At 41.5% G+C, this 17838-nt stretch overlaps 1 protein-coding gene across 3 annotated transcripts in view; it reads left to right on the forward strand.

The window, feature by feature from the left end:
• Positions 1–17838, forward strand: part of fer1l6 (fer-1 like family member 6) — a 103985-nt gene that overhangs the window by 44035 nt on the left and 42112 nt on the right. For all 3 annotated transcript variants that reach the window (XM_039738573.1, XM_039738575.1, XM_039738574.1), the window contains exons 19-24: positions 633–816; positions 2929–3053; positions 5847–5981; positions 13901–14050; positions 14362–14475; positions 17619–17780. In XM_039738573.1, coding sequence (XP_039594507.1) covers positions 633–816; positions 2929–3053; positions 5847–5981; positions 13901–14050; positions 14362–14475; positions 17619–17780 — 870 coding nt within the window. The remainder of the gene's footprint in view (positions 1–632; positions 817–2928; positions 3054–5846; positions 5982–13900; positions 14051–14361; positions 14476–17618; positions 17781–17838) is intronic.

Raw genomic sequence — 17838 nt, forward strand, 5'->3', positions numbered from 1 at the left:
GAATGGAGAAGAGCAAAACATTGGACTATTCTGAAGTGGCCTTCTATGAGCCCTGATCTGAATCTCATCAAACATCTATGGAAAGAACTGAAACATGCCGTCTGGAGAAGACCCTCTTCAAATCAGACCCAGCTGGAGCAGTCTGCTCATGACGACTGTGCCAAACCACCTGTGGACAAGTTGCAAAGTCTCATGGAGAGCTCCAGGGATCAGTTGTGTGCAGTGATTGCTAACTATGAAGGTGGTGCAACCAAATATAAGGTGACAAGTCCCATCATTTTTGTCCATGCCATTTTCATTTGTGTTATTATTTGAAATTTTCACTTATACCCAAACTCAAAAGCAAAGTCTGATTTTTGTTAAATACGGAATAAACAATAATGGGGTGGAAATTGCTTTTGTCAATTTCCAGTTATCTCAGAGATTATTGTGGGTGGTTCTTTTTTCGTGGAGGGTTACCCACACATTTGTCCACAAACCATTGATACAGAGCCTAATGGATGCAGTAATCTGTGGTTCCTACCTCATGCCCAAGAGTGCCGGGAAAGGCTCCAGTCATCTGCAGTCCTAGTTAGAATGAAGGGGGTCCGAGAGTGTAAAGTAATGTCACATTGTGCTGGCCATCTAAACAGATGCCCGGACGCCGAGTAACTGGCTGGAACATTCAGGCCAAAGTGGACGTCTACTTCTGGCTGGGCCACACCAAAGATGTCTCCAGCATGCTGCAAAACCTGCCGGCTGGATATGAACTTTATGGTGATGCTAAAAGTGCAGAACATCAGGCCCCCTCCATACCAGACATGCTGATTTATAAAGGTAAGTTCTCACATTTTAATATACCTTTTAAATGTGGTGCAGAGGACTGTGCATATCGTACAGCACTTAAAGCACTTTTATTACTTTTATTTATAACTCCACCAGTGCCACAGGGTACATTGTAATTCCACTGTAAACCACGCGAATGTCTAATCTAATCTGTAAACCGAAGCGATACAAAAAATGGTCATAGCTCTGTTATTTTAGTGTCCTATTTTATTATGTTTAATTTTCCCGTATATATATCACTTAAGCCATTTCTGATTAGTGTTGATTGGCAAAATTCGCCAAACCGTTTTTCGCATCGAATATGCCGTTTTCGCCGGTGACTTTTATCACACACGTGCACATGAGAGACGGCTTAAGGACTTTGGTGATGGTAATCGCCTGTCAAACCAGGGGTTGGCGCTGTCTTCTAATGGCTTCTCTTCTCCTCCCTCCACAGCATGGAAGCTTGACAGCCATTGTCCAACCTCTTAGACCCGCCCCTTCCTGCCACATGATTATATAATCCGGGAACTGGCCATCTTGTTTCCAGTTCTATCTGGAGCTCTCTTCTGAGAGTTTTCTGCGTGGTTTTGTTTTAAAAAACCTTCAGCTCTACGGGGTTGCCAAGGTGGTGCCCCAGCTCTTTATCTTTGTTTGTCTCGATTTTACACCTTGTACAACGGAGTTTTACTTGGAATTCACCTTATGACTGACTCTGACTACCATATATACTCGCATATGAGTCGGGTCTTGAAACCCAATAAATCGATCAGACCCCGACTTATACTCCCATTCAAAAATGCGACATTTACATTTATTTATTTATTTATTTATTTTTACATCTTCTTGCCTCCTCCAATCTCGCACTAGTTTCCAAACACATCAAATTTTGTTGCAGCAGCCCAGTTACCAATTTTTTTCGCTACTTCAATGACGTTTAATTTAAAACCAGCTTCATATTTTCTTCTGATTGAACGTTCCATCGTAGATAAGGGATGCTCTTACGATAAAGGTTAGGAGTCCAATTAAAAACAGAGGATGATTGGAACAAAAACCTTAACATGATGAGGCCCATTACTTTTCTATAATGATTATAATGGTCTAAAAAGAAATATTTGTCATTTTTAATATGAAGCTCTTTGACAGTATGAGTCTGTGCCTGATGGGCTGAAACTAACCTGATGGCCTTGAGGCTTGATAAAGCAAAGTGAAATGGCGTTTCCGGAAAGGACAGCGATACCCTGCAACTACAGTATTTTGTTTTTTGCAGTGCTGTTATGGTGCCACCTCTAGACATTGCCTAGATGGTGAATAATACCACCAGACTACAAACTATACACTATTTACAGGCACACTTCAATCAAAATAGGTTACAACCTACTCAGACAGGCACATCAAATAACCTTAGTGCTGTGAAAGGTTAAAGAGAGATAAGAGAAGGAACAGACACAGTTTCTCGGACGCATCGAATTTTGTTGGCGCAGCGCAGTTACCAATTTCTTTCACTACTTCAATGATGTTTAATTCAAAACCAGCTTCATATTTTCTTCTGATCGAATGCTCCATCGTAGATAAGGGGTGCTCTTACCATAAAGGTGTATGAGGGTGTGAGATACACAAATCGGTGCAAACGCCGCTTCAGAATAGTTTGGGTATCGCCGTGTGGTCACGTAGGCACAACAGAGAGGTGAGGAGCTCACGCTGATACAGAGCATTGCCGCACCCACATAAACAACAAAGGCCGTGTGCTCCGTGCATATTGATGAGTTATTTTAAAGTAGCAAAACAAAGAAACATTCATGATTTTATTATTTCATCCACTAGATGACAGCAGTATACTGTCTCCAGCATTATATCAGGCTTAAAAATATAAAGCGGATCATTGCATTCACCTCAAGTCTGACTCGTGGATAACTCTGAATGAACAGAATTCTGAGCCCCAGCCACACTCTGGGTTGACACCAAGGAGGTTAATGGTGGTGTTAGTCGTGAGTCATCAGTGTGAAAAAAAATGGTTCTTATGTATTGCTTTGTGATTTCTAAAGATAATTTGATATTTGAGAAAATGTTGTTTCTGTCAACTGTAATCAAGAAAGCGACACAATTATCAATGTACTTTTGCAGGTGAAAAATTGTTCCAGCTCCGGGCTCACATGTACCAAGCAAGAGGCCTGATCGCTGCGGACAACTCGGGACTCTCTGATCCTTTTGCAAAAGTGACGTTTGCTTCCCAGAGTCAGACCACAGTGGTAAGATGCATAGAATTTTAATTTACTTTGGTTTTTGGTCATACGTACAGCACCAACTCTTACCATATATGTTAAGATCTGGCTGGCTCACATAACTCAAAATGAGGCTCCAGTGAGGGCCTGGAAAGAACAATCAAGGAATAGCTTGGACCCAAACGGGCCGAAGCGAAGCTTAGGTTGACAGAACTTCACAAAGGGAGAGGGAATCATACAAATGGAAGAGAATCTCATTGAGTTTTCGTAGCATCTCAGACGAAAGCACGATTGCACAAGTTATCTCTGTGTGCTCTGGTTTTTAGAACATTAGAACAAATCCTACGACCAAAGCAGATTGGAGAAAAATAATGAGCTGAGATTGCAGCTTATTGCAGCGTGGTCCATGTTGATTGGCTGACAAAATGGGGCAACGTTTAGGCACTTTTGTGAAACAGCACAACATTAGGAACTGCAGCGAAAAGCCACATGTAGATGTTATAAATAGGAGTTCCAAAACACGTAAACCCTAAAAAGTGGCAAAGCACTTCCAATTGTGTTTGGACCAATGGCTTCTGATGGGGCTGTCAGGGATCAGCTCGGCTCATTAGCTCGGTTTTGCAAACCCCACGTCAAAAATCTTGGGGTTATCCTTGATTCCGATCTTTTTTCAGCTTAGACTGCTTACTAGAGTCAAACTATTTCTGGGGCACTCTGATTTGAAGAAGGTAGGTCATGCTTTTATTATATTGAGCCTCGATTATTGCACTTCACTTTATTCTGGAATCAGTAAATGTCTTCTTTCACGGCTACAGATGGTTCAGAATGCTGCTGCTCGTTTTCTTACCGGGTCTCAGAAAGTTGTGTCCATTACTCCAATTCTGGCCTCGCTTCATTGGCTCCCAGCTGAATTTAGGATTCATTTTAAAATTTTACTTTTGGTTTATAAGTCGTTAAATGGTGTGGCCCCATCCTATCTGGCCAAGTTTCTGGTTCTATATACACCAGTCCGCTCTTTACGTTCCTCTCAACAGCCATTGTTGGATGTGCCAAAGTCTAAGATGCAGACGAGGGCTGATCGTGCCTTTGTAGTACTGGCACCAAAGTTCTGGAATGCTCTGCCAATTGAAATTAGGTTAGCTTCTTCAACTCAAATGTTTAAATCAAGACTTAAAACACGCTTATTTACGATTGCTTTTAACTGTATATGAGTAACTCTGGAATCAATTTTATTAATAATTTATTAATTTTTTTCATATCCTTTGTTTTTCTGTAAATTGTTTATCTTCTAATCGGTTCCTTTAACTTATTTGTTTTAGTATTTATGTAATTTTTGTTCTTTGCTTACTGATTTATTATTGATATTTTTCTGATTTTATTGTACAGCACATTGGTTTACACTTATGGTGTTTTAAAATTGTGCTTTATAAATAAATTTTGATTTGATTCGATTCAATAATACCCACTAGAGAGGGATATGCCACCAAACTCCAGTTAGAAAATCGGGCAAACGTCATAAAAAAATAAAAAGATTTTATTCTTAACAAAAAAGAATCAGACCACACAGCGGAGCTCCATAAAGCACAATACAATACAATACAATTTATTTTTGTAGGGCCCAAAATCACACAAGAAGTGCCGAAATGGGCTTTAACAGGTCCTGCCTCTTGACAGCCCCCCAGCCTTGACTCTCTAAGAAGTCAAAGAAAAAAAAATCCCCAAAAAAACCTTGTAAAGAAAAAAATGGAAGAAACCTTGGGAAAGGCAGTTCAAAGAGCGACCCCTCTTGGGCGTGCAATGGGTTTTAAAAAATAAAGGGGGTCAATACAATACAATACACAGACCAGAACAGAAGTAATTCCTCAATACAATATAATAGTAAAATAGAAATATTACAAGTACAGAGCAGAATTCAACAGCAGATCACGCAATGGCAAAATGGCGATGCCTAAAAACACAAAACAATCCCGAGATGAACAGAACACGGAGTGTCAAAAATCCAGAGGAATTAAAAAAGCACAAACGCAGAAGCAACATGAACAGCTTGACAAAACTCCCAAAGCACCTTCAAAATGAACTGCCAGGAACAGCAGAAGACCCTCTGTAGGTATAGGCAGTTCCTGGCAGTGATTGGTAGGTGGCCCCGCCTCCTGAGGAACCACCCACAAAACACATGGAGCTTTGTTGAGGCAGCATACTGTTTATCCAGGATCAAATACAAAGAATAGTGCACACAGTCAACAGAAACAGCATTAACATTAATAAATAGCACACAAATGGACAAAACAAAAGACACGAAAGAAGACATTGAACCCCAGCCAGGGGAGTAACTCCCGCTGAAACATGACAATAGACACCAAAATGATTACTGTTACTTTAAAGCTAATTCATCAACAAGAACACAAGAACAGAGATGGAAACTTGTTAAGGGCAGATTTCATACAAATGTTACAAAGTCTTCACACAATGGACTACAGACAAGTAGTGTGGTGGACAGTCGAACTGTGGGGACCCTCAAATCTTGACTTGAGGCCATTTAGGAAAAATCCAATGAATAATATGAAAAAGCTTGGTTGGGCTGGATGGATGGTATCTTCTCGTCAACATTGATCTGATGTTCTAACACCCTCAGTGTCAAGAATCCTCACCTCAGGCTCGCTGACTAGAAGTTGCGTCAAGGCCTGTAGTGTGAATCTCATGTAAGTTTTCTAAAACTTAATCCAGTTTCCAATCCAATTTTACGTTTTGACTTTTCAGGTTTTTATGCACTTTACGTTCTTATGAATACTTCTTGACTTCTGCCCTTTTTGATGATTCCAGATTATAAATCAGAGCCTGACCCCGACTTGGAATCAGATGTTATTCTTCAACAACATAAGCCTTCATGAGGATGCCAAGGACATCGCCTGCGATCCTCCTCTTGTTGTCATTGAGATTTATGACGATGATGCACTGGTGAGTCCAATCCGCCATATTAGGACCTCATAATGTGGCTTCATGAAGTCTTCACACCCCTTCACTTGTTCACATTTTGTTCTGTGGCCTTGTTGTATTAAAATCATTTCAATTCATTTCTGTGCCTCATCAAGCCACACTCAACACCCCAGAGTGACAAAGCGAAAGCAGAATTTTCGGAATTTTTGCAAAATTAGAAATAACAAACTGAAGTAATAATAATTAATTAATTTCATTTATATAGAGCTTGATGAGCCACTTCAGCCCCCACTAATGTGTAGCATCCACCTGGATGGTGCGATGGCAGCCAGTTTTGTGCCAATATGCTCACCACATATTAGCTGTTAGATAGTGAAGGAGTGAGAGAGAGAACCAATTAGAGACGTGGAATGATTAGGGGGACAGAATGACTAGGTCATGGTGGGCAATTTAGTTAGGACATCGGGATACATCCTACTCTTTATGAAGGATGCCCAGGGATCTTTTATGAAAACAGAGAGTCAGGACCTTAGTTTTATGTCTCATCCAAAGGATGGTGCCATTTTAACTGCACTGGAGCATTGAGATCCACCACCGAGTAAGTGCCCCCTGTTGGCCTCACCAACACCTCTTTCAGCAGCAACCCAAGCTTTTCTTAGATGGCCTCCCATCCAAGAAGTGGCCAGGCCTGAAAATGCTTAGCTTCAGGTAGATGAGTTATCCCAGTGACACAAATATTCAGGTGCTTCAGATGTTTGGAGACCACCTCTGGTTAATTCAGTTGACTGGACTTGACCAGGAAAGACACACACCTGTCTAGTTGAGCCAAAAACAAGCCATGAGGTTTAAAGAATTGCCTACAGGGCTCAGAGACAGGATTGTGTTGAGGCTAAGATCTGGGGAAGGCAGCAACATTTTTTGCACCATTGACGAATCCCAGAAGCCTTGTGGCCTCCATAGTTCTTAAATGAAAGACGTTTAGAACAACCATGACTCTTCCTAAGCTGACTAATCAGGAGAGAAGAGCCTCGGTAAGAGAGATGACCAAGAATCCAATGGTATCTCTGTCTGAACTCCAGAAAGCCTGTGTGGAGATGGGAGAAATTTCCAGAAGTACAACAGCAACACTCCACTAACCCTGACTACCAGGAAAAAAAATATTGTCCAATCACATTTTTTTTTAAATTCTCTAATCTTTGTAGGGTAATTAGAATACTGAAAACATTTTTTTTCAAAAAAAAGTTTTTATTTTCCAGATATCATGTGTCCACAACAGTGGACATCGGAACGCCATACATGTGAAACTGAATCTTGATGGCAATCAGTTAGTGCCAAAGAAAATACAAAAAAGTCAACATAAGAATGAGTTTAACATCCATAACTGTCAATCATAACTTTTGTTTGTCTGTTTTATTTTGCTTTGTTGTGCTTATTTGGTATGATACTTCAAAAAGCAATTCCCCTTCTTGGAAACACAAAGGAATACTTTGCACTTCGTGCACATCACATATGTTTTGCTCTTGCAGCCAGATCTGCGACACCTTGATGCATGTGTTTCGTCCACCATCTCTGGAAGATGGATGGCGCCATAGTGTCTCAGAGCTGCATTTGGCTGCCGTTTCCACTTTTGACGTGGGGGAGTGTAGTCATCTTCGCTGTCACTTGCGATTCCTGCTTGAGCCCGGGTAATCAACTCCTCACCAAGGAGCAGTTTGAAGTCAAGGAACTTCAGTGGTTTCTTCCCCAGAAATTGGCAGTCACTCTTATACTGAAGCCACGAGTTGGTGATTGCCAAGTCAAAAAAGTGGAATACTGCACGCACTGTCCATTTCCGAGTGCGAGAGGCCATCCTGTAGAAACTCAACATTCGGTCAACCAAGTCCACACCACCCATGTTGGTGTTGTACTCAGCAATTGCCAGTGGCCTTGACACCTGGACAAACCTTTTGTCTTTCTTGGACCATCTTCTGCGTGTGTCCTGAGGTTCAATGCCATAGGCAGAGGATGCCATGACAACTGGCTTGTTGTCCAACCACTTTATGACAGCAAGTTCAGGAGGGTTTCGTCTAACTACCATCTCTGATGTCCCTCTTCCTTTCTTTTGAAGGGCTTATCCCCTATGATCTTGCACTCCTTTGGAACCCTGTTATTCATGAGGGTTCCAGTTCCTGTCAGCCCTTTTGTCATCAGGGTGTCGAGGAGGTTGACCTTGTAAAGAACCTGTCAAAGAACAGGTGGGTTCCTTGGGGAACAGACTCTGCCAAATGAAGAACAGCTTGTTCTCCAATGCCTTTTCCTCCTGTATCTCTGAAAGTAGTCTTGCCTTGGTAGACTACAAAATCCAAGACCAGACCATTTGGTGCAGCCAAGACAAACACCTTCAGTCCAGTTGGGTATGGTTTGCCCGGTACATACTGGCGCACTGGGCAGCGACCAGTAAATGGAACCATTTGCTCATCAATGCACAATTTTCCTGTTCTAGGCAGATTTAGACATCCTTGCCTTACTTTGGTCAAGAGGGGCCTGATTCTCCACAAGAGATCACTTCTTTTTTCATCGTCTGGAACATCAAGGTCGTTGACGATCTTAATGGAATTTCTCAGCTTGTAAAACCGATTTCTGGTCATGGATTCAGAACAAAGTGGAGGAAATAACTACAAATGTCCACTACAGAGGACATTTTTTTAACACTTAAATACTACACTAAAATACAGTTAAAATTATTCAGACAATGTTTAAATGTGTTGTTAAAAGACTTACATTAAATATGCCACCAACATTTCAAGCCAGAATTTGCTCAATAAAAAGTACAATGCACTTACTTTTCCTCTTCCCATAAAATGTGCCTGCAGTGATGGACGCCATTTTCTTTAATGAAAAAGAGAAAGGTACCAAAGCCCCACCCCTTCACATTTGGCATCATTGAAAAGCCCTAAATGTCCTCAGTAGATGGCAAAAGGAGTTAATTCAGTAGTATGCAGTGGGTTGGAGATATTCAGGTTTACATATGTCCTCCAGAGAGGACAAATTTGAACTACTGGTAGTCAGGAGGCTAAGCTGGGCTTTATGATAGAGTGACCAGACAATACATGTGAGCCCACCTGGAGTCTGCAAAGAGACACCTAAAAGACTCCCAGACAATGAGAAACCAGATTCTCTGGTCTGATGAAACCAAGATCTGGCCTTCCAAGTGTCACATCTGGAGGAAACCAGGATAATCGTCTGTGTAGTGCCTGGTGGTGGCAGAATACTGTTGGGGTTGTTTTTCTGCAGCGGGGTCTAGCCAGGGATACGGAAAACTTGAATGGAGCAAGGCACAGAGACATCCCTAAATAAAAACCTGCTTCCGAGGCCTCTGGATCTCAGACTGGGCCCAAGTGGCTCACCCTTCAACAGGACAAAGCAGAAGTGGCTTGGAGACAACTCTGGGAATGTCCATTAATGGGCCGGCCACTCCGTTTGTTAGAAAATAATGGATGTTGTCCGATAAAAACTATTTGAAATGCAGTTGTAAAGAAGATTTTGGGTGTTTTAGTGTATCTGTAGAATCACCCTGAGTGGGAATCAAAGACCTCCATGAACTTCTGAATTTCAAAGTACAAATGAGGCTCTGCCCCCATCTCCCAGCAGATGGCACTGTTGTTCAAAAAACGAATGCACTAGGATTCAATTCCCATTGTTTACTTTTAATTTAAGCGAGAATTGATAAAGTTAGTTTTAGTTAGACCACATTGTCATTGTGCCTCTGGAACTGACACTATAAACATGGCAGCATTGCTTCTTATCTTGTCATTTCAGTATCCAGGTAGCTGAGAATTATTGGGAGAGCGAAAGAACTGGTGTTGTTTTCTTCTTAATTTGAACTATGAGGATTCCAAATTTTTGGTGGCTTTTTAACGTTGCTAAAAATATTTTGTGTCATTCTGGTCAAGACTTGGCTTCCCGGTGGTTAGGAGGTGTGGCCTTAGAGTTCACGACCTGTCACTAATTACTAGCAGGTTTAGAGGTCGACACTGGCGGCCATTTGATATCCGAGTTTACGGATAACTTCCTAAAAGACTCCACTCCCATTTGTTCTTTCCTTTCTCTCAGGCATACAGCTTTTTTGGAGCATCATATTTGGGTTTTGTTTTATGGGTTGTTGTAAGAAAGTTTGGGTCTTTGGTCTTTAACTATATCTTTCTCTTTCAACATATTTACTGTCTTTCCATTTGTGTCAACGTAACTGGAAGATAAAAGACGCTGAGTAAGACGTCATCGAAGACTGGCAAAAGTCAGAATCCGAGAAGTCGAAACAAAACCCAGAAAATGAGAGTCAAAGGGCGGGGCAAAAAATACGTCAAGAGTCGTGAACCACGGAGGAAACCTTAAACATTAGATTAAACATTACTAATCCCATGGGGAAATTCAAAAAGCTAGGTATGCTTGAAATAAAGATGACTGTCTACTAAGAGAGCGTAAAGTAACATTGGTTGTCCTCTGTGGGCCCTATTTAAACTGTCAGATGTGTTATAATAGAAGATCTACCAAAATAAAGTGTGACCAAGACAAAAGGTGAAGTTAAAATTAAAAAATGATAAACAAAAGGGCAGAAACCGAGAGATCAAGGTGTGGCGACTTTTAAAAACCTCGACAGAGGATGAAGACCTGATGTGCAAAGGCAAGTCATTCCAAAGCCGTGGAGCAACAACTGAGAAAGCTCTGTCTCCTCTAGACTTCGGCCAAGATGTTGGCGCTGCAAGGAGAAGTTGTCCAGATGACCTCAGTGTTCTTGGAGCCACGTAGGGGTGAAGGAGGTCACAGATATATTTTGGAGCACGTGTACACAGTGCAGTTAAATTCTAACTGAACTGGTGCAGACTTTTAAGCTCTTTAAATTAAAATGGCACTCGCTCATCTTCATCTTCATCACTCATGACTTACAAAATTAGACTAAAATAAAAAAAATGCATACATTCACTATTTTATTTATGTTATATTTAACTAGTCATGTTACCTGTCAAAAAAACAGGTAATAGAATACATTTTAAAATATGTGATATCTCTTCTTCGGTGGGCTGGTGCCCTGCCCAGGGTTTGTTTCCTGCCTTGCACTGTGTGTTGGCTGGGATTGGCTCCAGCAGGCCCCCATGACCCTGTAGTTAGGATGTAGCGGGTTGGATAATGACTGACTGACTGATATCTCTTGCCCTACATGTACTTTTCTATTACTATTTCCACTGAACAGTGTCATCTCCAGACAGAGGAGTAGCTTCAGTGACAGACTAAGGAGATCGTTCCTCCCCCTCACTATGCGACTCTTCAATTCCACCCGGAGGAGTAAATGCTAACATTAATTTTATTTTAATTTTTTTCATTTTTATTACTATTTAATTTAATATTGTTTTTTTGTATCAGTATACTGCTGCTGGATTATGTGAATTTCCCCTTGGGATTAATAAAGTATCTATCTATCTACTTTCAGCACCTTTCCTCCGTATTTGTTCAGGTTTTTCTTCTAGTATTGAATTTAGTTTTGTACTCTCGTTTATTGTCTTTTATTCTATTTAATGCTTTGTATATCCTGTATTTATCTGTTTTTAGTGTTCTATGTGGATATTATTTGTGTCCAATGTTACGGACCCTGCTGTTCATTCTGAGACTCTCTGAAGTGCCTTGAGCATGGGAAAGGCACTACAGTGGAACCTTGGTTCACGAATGTCTCGGTACACATACAACTTGGTTACGACCAAAAAGTTTGCCAAACTTTTGCCTCGGTTCACGACCACACACTCTGTATACGAACAAGCCAGTTTCCCTTTAGGTTTGTACATGTTCAGTCTCTCCCTGTGCAGCAAGCAAGCGAGCAAGAGAGAGAGAGAGAGAGAGAGAGTGCGACACACACATATACACGCACGCACACACACGCACGCGTGAGACAGAGCCACACAAACACACACACGCGCACGTGAAACAGAGGCACGCGCACACACACACACACTCACACACACACACACACACGCGTGAGACAGAGCCACACAAACACACAGGCGCTCCAGGCTCGCGAGAGAGACACACGCACACACGAAAGAGAGAGAGACCGAGCGAGCGAGCGAGGAGAGAGAGAGAGAGAGGGAGGGAGGACTGGACACATAAGGTAGAAAAGGCTGGTTTTTGTTTTCACTTCTGTTTACAGCGATTGGTTCGTAGCATGCATTGTGTCAATGTTACTTTTCTTGGTGGTTTATTAAATTACGGATTTTTCAAATGTTCATTTTTTTCCCCTGTGCTTAAAACTCATTAAAAAAGGTGTTTTTAGCGAGCAGTTCCTAGCACTATAGCGTAAACTATTGCAGTGTTAATTTTCTCTGTTGTTCAAGGTTTTCTCAGTGTTATTCAATATTTTTACATTTAGTTTACTATTACGTTGTACATTCTATGGTATTATTAACTATATTTGTGCTTAAAAACTAAAAAAAATATATATTTACATACAGTTCATACAGTCTGGAACGGATTAATTGTATTTACATACAATCCTATGGGGGGAAATTGCTTCGGTTCATGACCAAATAGGTTTACGACCAAAGTTTTGGAACGAATTATGGTCATGAACCGAGGTTCCACTGTATATAAATTAAATATGTTTTACTATTGTCTACAAAAAACAAAATCAAAGTCAGAAACTACAGGTCAGTACCAAAAAGATCATAAACAAGTAACAACTAGTAAAATCCAAGAAAAAAGGGTTTAAGAATCCGCAAACTCGGACAAAGAAGTGAGCCTGCGATGACCTTTATATCCCAGTGCATCACAACTTTTGAGGGTACGCAACATGGGATACAAACCTAATGACGGGCCAACAAAATAAAGGCCAAAACAGTGACAGTTTTAAAGAAGATCAAAACTAAGACCTGAATCCAAAATTCAAATATAGATTCAAATTCTGGGGCTACATGATGAGTGGTAAATGAGCAAAATTGATTAAGAAAATCCCATTGCTGACCTGACTTGGCAGGAGAACAGATAACTCATTTCTTGAGTTTAACCGGGTGCAAAAAGGGCAAAACAAACAAAAATAAAATAAACCAAATCCCAGACGAGAGGCAAAAGTTGCAGTCGAATTTCAGGCGAGACATGCAACATTGCCACAAAAAGAATACAAAGGAGATTGAGAAGGATTTAACTGCAGATCATATAAAGCTCAGTGCAAACGCTGATGAAGAAGTCAAGGTCACGACCCCAAGACCACGCCCCTAGAAACACAGGATGCAACCCTAACAACAGTACACAAAATGGCTTCCACTATAGGAAAAGGCTATAAGACCCCAAAATTCAACCCTGATCATGATATTAATGACCCTGTCAGTCACGGTCATGTGACCTAAGAGAACAAGATGGTAAGCAAAACTAACTTTATCAATTCTTGTTTAAATCTTATATATAAAAGTCAATGTGTATGTATGTATGTCCCTGCATCACTTCTGAATGGCTGGAGCGATTTTCATGACACTTGGTACGCATGTTTCTCATTGGTCGACTAAAAATACTGGAGGGTGGAATCAACCCTAAACCACCCCCTTCTGGGTAGGCTGGGGGGTGATCTTGCGGTCTTGTATGCACGTTATCATCCAGTTGGCACTCTGAACGACCACCAGAGGGCGAACTGGAGGTGACTGCCAGCAGTCCTTATGTCTGAGTGCCACCGCACGCTCCTGTTGCTTTTGAAATTAAATGGAGTTGGCTGGTTCCCAGCGTCAACTGCATACAAGACCGCAAGACAAGCACATTAGTGGGTCTTCATTGTTTGTTCATTTATTTTTATTTTTAAAGTTGTGTTTTTTTTTTATTATATTTTTCTCAAACAATATAAAAAAAAACTTTATTTTCCTCCTGGGCAACGCTGGGTGTTTCAGCTGTGTTAAAAATAAAGCCCAAAATGACATTGTTTTGTGTTGCAGGGTAAGGCGGAGTACCTTGGCTCTACGGTGGCTGTTCCTGTCGTGAAGCTGGCAGAGGACCCCTACACGTCCCCTCAGCTGCAGTATTACCCCATTTTCTGTGGAAGCACCCCTGGAGGGGAGCTGCTGGCAGCATTTGAATTACTGCAGGTGGGTATTTTTTTTTTAGCAGTGTAACATATTGGCTTTGAAGTGTGTGATGTTTAGATAACAATTGTAGCTGTGATTGTAGGCACCGATTTACCACACTGCAGAAATGATGGCTGCCAGTCAGAGAGCTTCTGCTGATTTGGACTTTATGTGGAGCTGTGGAGACGGCCGGTCCTGACTTGTGTTTTGGGTTTTCTTTCATAGACCTTCATAGAATGGATGTCCTTACTTCATATTTAATAAAAGAAAGCCTTTTGTTTTAATTTCTGTTGATGGTTTGAAGACACTTTTTGTCTGGCAATGCTTTACAGATTCCTGACTCCGAGTCTGAGGCTGAGGCCATTCCTCCCATTGATCAGCCGGATGGACAAGTGTATCCGGTGCCTGCTAACATCCGGCCAGTGCTGAGCAAATACAGAATTGAGGTACGTTATGATCATGGAGGCGACGGACCCCTCAGTCTTTATGTTTAGGCTGGGGACCCTCAGTGTGTCATTGAGGTTTGTTATTTTAAACGTGTATTGTGAGCACTTTTTGGGATTTTTCCTGGTTGAAGCAGATTTTGCTTCGTCTTTCGTTTCTGATTTTTGTAGAGCAGATTGGACTTGAGGGCCTTGGGTTGTCTTTTCAGGGGAACCTTTTCTTGCCCGTTTTTTTTTTTTTTTTTTTTGCCTTTTTCCTTGCCTTGCCATTGTTGTGTTTCTTTTGTTTATTGTGTTTATAAGAATTGCTTAGAAAATGCTTTGAGATCACTTCAGGTTTTTTGGTTTTCTGTTGTCTAGCATCTCCTGACTCCACGATGTGAGATGTGATGTACTTATAATGTACCCTTGGACCCGTCTTGATGTCTGGTTGTGTAAGACACCACCCACTACTTTTGAATGCCCAGAGGGGGCTGGGTGGTCTCATGGCCTGGACCCCCTGCAGATTTTTTTTTTTTTTTTCTCCAGCCGTCTGGAGTTTTTTCTGTCCTCCCTGGCCATCGGACCTTACTTTTATTCTACGTTAATTAGTGTTACCTAATTCTATTTTCTTATTTATTTTGTCTTTTTTCTCTTCATTATGTAAAGCACTTCATTTGTATGAAAATGTGCTATAGAAATAAATGATGTCGTTCCTCTAGACCTCCCAAAAAAAAACCAACTAATTTTTTGGCTTTTCCCGAACCATATATTCAGAGCCGGCCTTAGGGCGAAGCCAACGAAGCAACACCTGGAGGGGGCCCACTGCGCCCAAGGTTTTTTTTTTTTTTCCTGTGATGCGACGCTGCTGCGGAGGGCCCAATGGAGCAACAGACTCCTTCACTCCAACCTCTATTACTAATTTTTTTATATATATAATTCACGGGCAACATATTCCATCACCTAATTACTCCACGTGGACATCTCCACTCGGCACTCCAACCTTCATTACGCTTCACTGAGGCCCGCGCGCCTGTTGCCGCCTCCACGGCTCATCTATGCCTCTGTCTTCAGTAGGCGGCCACTTACGCTTCAGTCAGGGCCGCTCGGCCGCACTGCATTCTCGACAGAGCATAAAGGGGGCCCTTCTCTTCGTAAAGCCATCACTTCAATATACAGGGTGGGCCATTTATATGGATACACCTTAATAAAATGGGAATGGTTGGTGATATTAACTTCCTGTTTGTGGCTCATTAGTATATGTGAGGGGGGAAACTTTTCAAGATGGGTGTTGACAATGGTGGCCATTTTGAAGTCGGCCATTTTGGATCCAACATTTGTTTTTTCCAATAGGAAGAGGGTCATTTGACACATCAAACTTATTGGGAATTTCACAAGAAAACAATGGTGTGCTTGGTTTTATCTTGAAAAGATTCCCCCCTCACATATACTAATGAGCCACAAACAGGAAGTTAATATCACCAACCATTCCCATTTTATTAAGGTGTATCCATATAAATGGCCCACCCTGTATTTCCATTTTGTTAGAAAGAACGTCTTGTAGATAGTAGTTAGGCCTTGCCGAATTTCCACAGTTTGAAATGATTGTATTCCAAATGTCTTCAGTTCCACCGCCAAAGAAATATAAATCAGGTGCTCAAAAAACGTAAAGAAAAAGCAGCGAAAGATGAATTCTTCGCTACCGAAAAAGGAGCTTTACAACGCTTCCTAACGAAAACGGTTAGCTCTAGCAGCAGCAGCATTACTAGCACCAGGACTGAACTTCCATTAGTTGAAGATACCGCAAGACATTTATGCGGGCCCACTCCGACCTCCATCACTCATACCCTTCACTCAGGGCCTTGTACGACAGTCTGCAAAGTTGGCTCCTGTCAGTGTGTTATGGTTGTCAGTGTCAAACGGAAATCGTCAAAAAGTGATGGTTGTAGATGCCGGGAAAACGCATTTCTGCAGCTCAGAATGCAGGAAATCGCTTGGCAGCCGGAGTGCTGCCCCGGACCCCCTAGCTGCAGGGGTCAGTATCAAACTGTATCAGTTTGCTTCGGGCCCGAAATTGTCAAGGGCCGGCTCTGATATATTTAGCAGGAAATGACTCCCTTATGATAGACTAAACCAATAAGTGCAAAAACAATCAGAAGGACTTGACGTTGTGCAGACCACATCAGCCGAGCCAAGGGGTTCACCTGTTAATGGCATATGAGAAGGTCAAAGTTACATCTTAATTAAACTTTGAGAAACTGGAGATCGGTAATACAGACGTTTGCAGGGTCGTTTAATGCTATTTTGAGGTTACTCATCATATTTTTGATATTTGATTCTTTACCGGTGGTCTTAGCCCCCTCCAAAAGTCACTCCCAGAAGATGAAAACAGAGGCATGTGGGGTATCGTTTCAGACTATTTCATGGTTGGTGATTACGAATATGAGGTTATTTTTGATTTTTGATCCTTTACTAGCCCAGAGGGTGACAAGTTTCTATTACCTTCGGGAATATTTAGACTTTAAACATTTAAGTCAAGTACCAGATTTTAATATTTTCAATATTATTATGTACAAGGGTTAATCAAAAGGTAAAGGAAATTTGAAAATTATGCGGTCACCGTCACGTGTAGAAGTTAATGCAATACAACACGTTGTTTGTGAAGGCTTATGGGTAATTGGAACTCACACGGAACAGCTTTCTGCCATTGGTCTGGTTGAAGCCAAGGTTAAATGAACATGGACGCTCCGCAGCGGGGCTGCACTGTTGTTGAGCAGCACACTGTAGTGACATTTGTTTGGGCAGAAGGGGTACAACCCACTGGAATTTGCGGAAAATTTCACCAATGAACCAAATTCAGCAGAGTTCACTTCTCTCTAATAATTAGCTAGCAAAGACCAAAGTGAGATTTCACAGTTTGGATGTGCCCAGGATCTTGAATTGCAGCAAACGTTCTGTTAAATCGCCTTTTTAAAGATTTTACTAAAGGCGTCTCATGAACACTCAAACTTTATCCTAAACGTTTCTGATGTCTCATGTAACACTGGTATTTTAGACATTTGCATGTTCAGTGTCACATCTTGTTTTTTTTGTTTTTCAAATTCATGTTAATTAAAGCCGAGTGTGGTGATGCAGTTCCTCACTTTTTTCTCTGTGCCCGCCATCAGGTTCTGTTTTGGGGACTACGTGATATGAAGAAAGTTCAGCTGCTGTCAGTCGATCGGCCTCAAGTTTTCATCGAATGTGCGGGTAAAGGAGTCAAATCCTCGGTCATCCAGAGTTACAAAAGCAATCCCAACTTCTCTGTTCTTGCTGATTCATTTGAGGTGGTAAGTAACTCAACATCCATTCCCTTTGTTGATGCTTATTCCATGCTTGCCTTATTGC

Source organism: Polypterus senegalus, chromosome 16 (assembly GCF_016835505.1).
Source record: "Polypterus senegalus isolate Bchr_013 chromosome 16, ASM1683550v1, whole genome shotgun sequence".
Taxonomy (NCBI): domain Eukaryota; kingdom Metazoa; phylum Chordata; class Cladistia; order Polypteriformes; family Polypteridae; genus Polypterus; species Polypterus senegalus.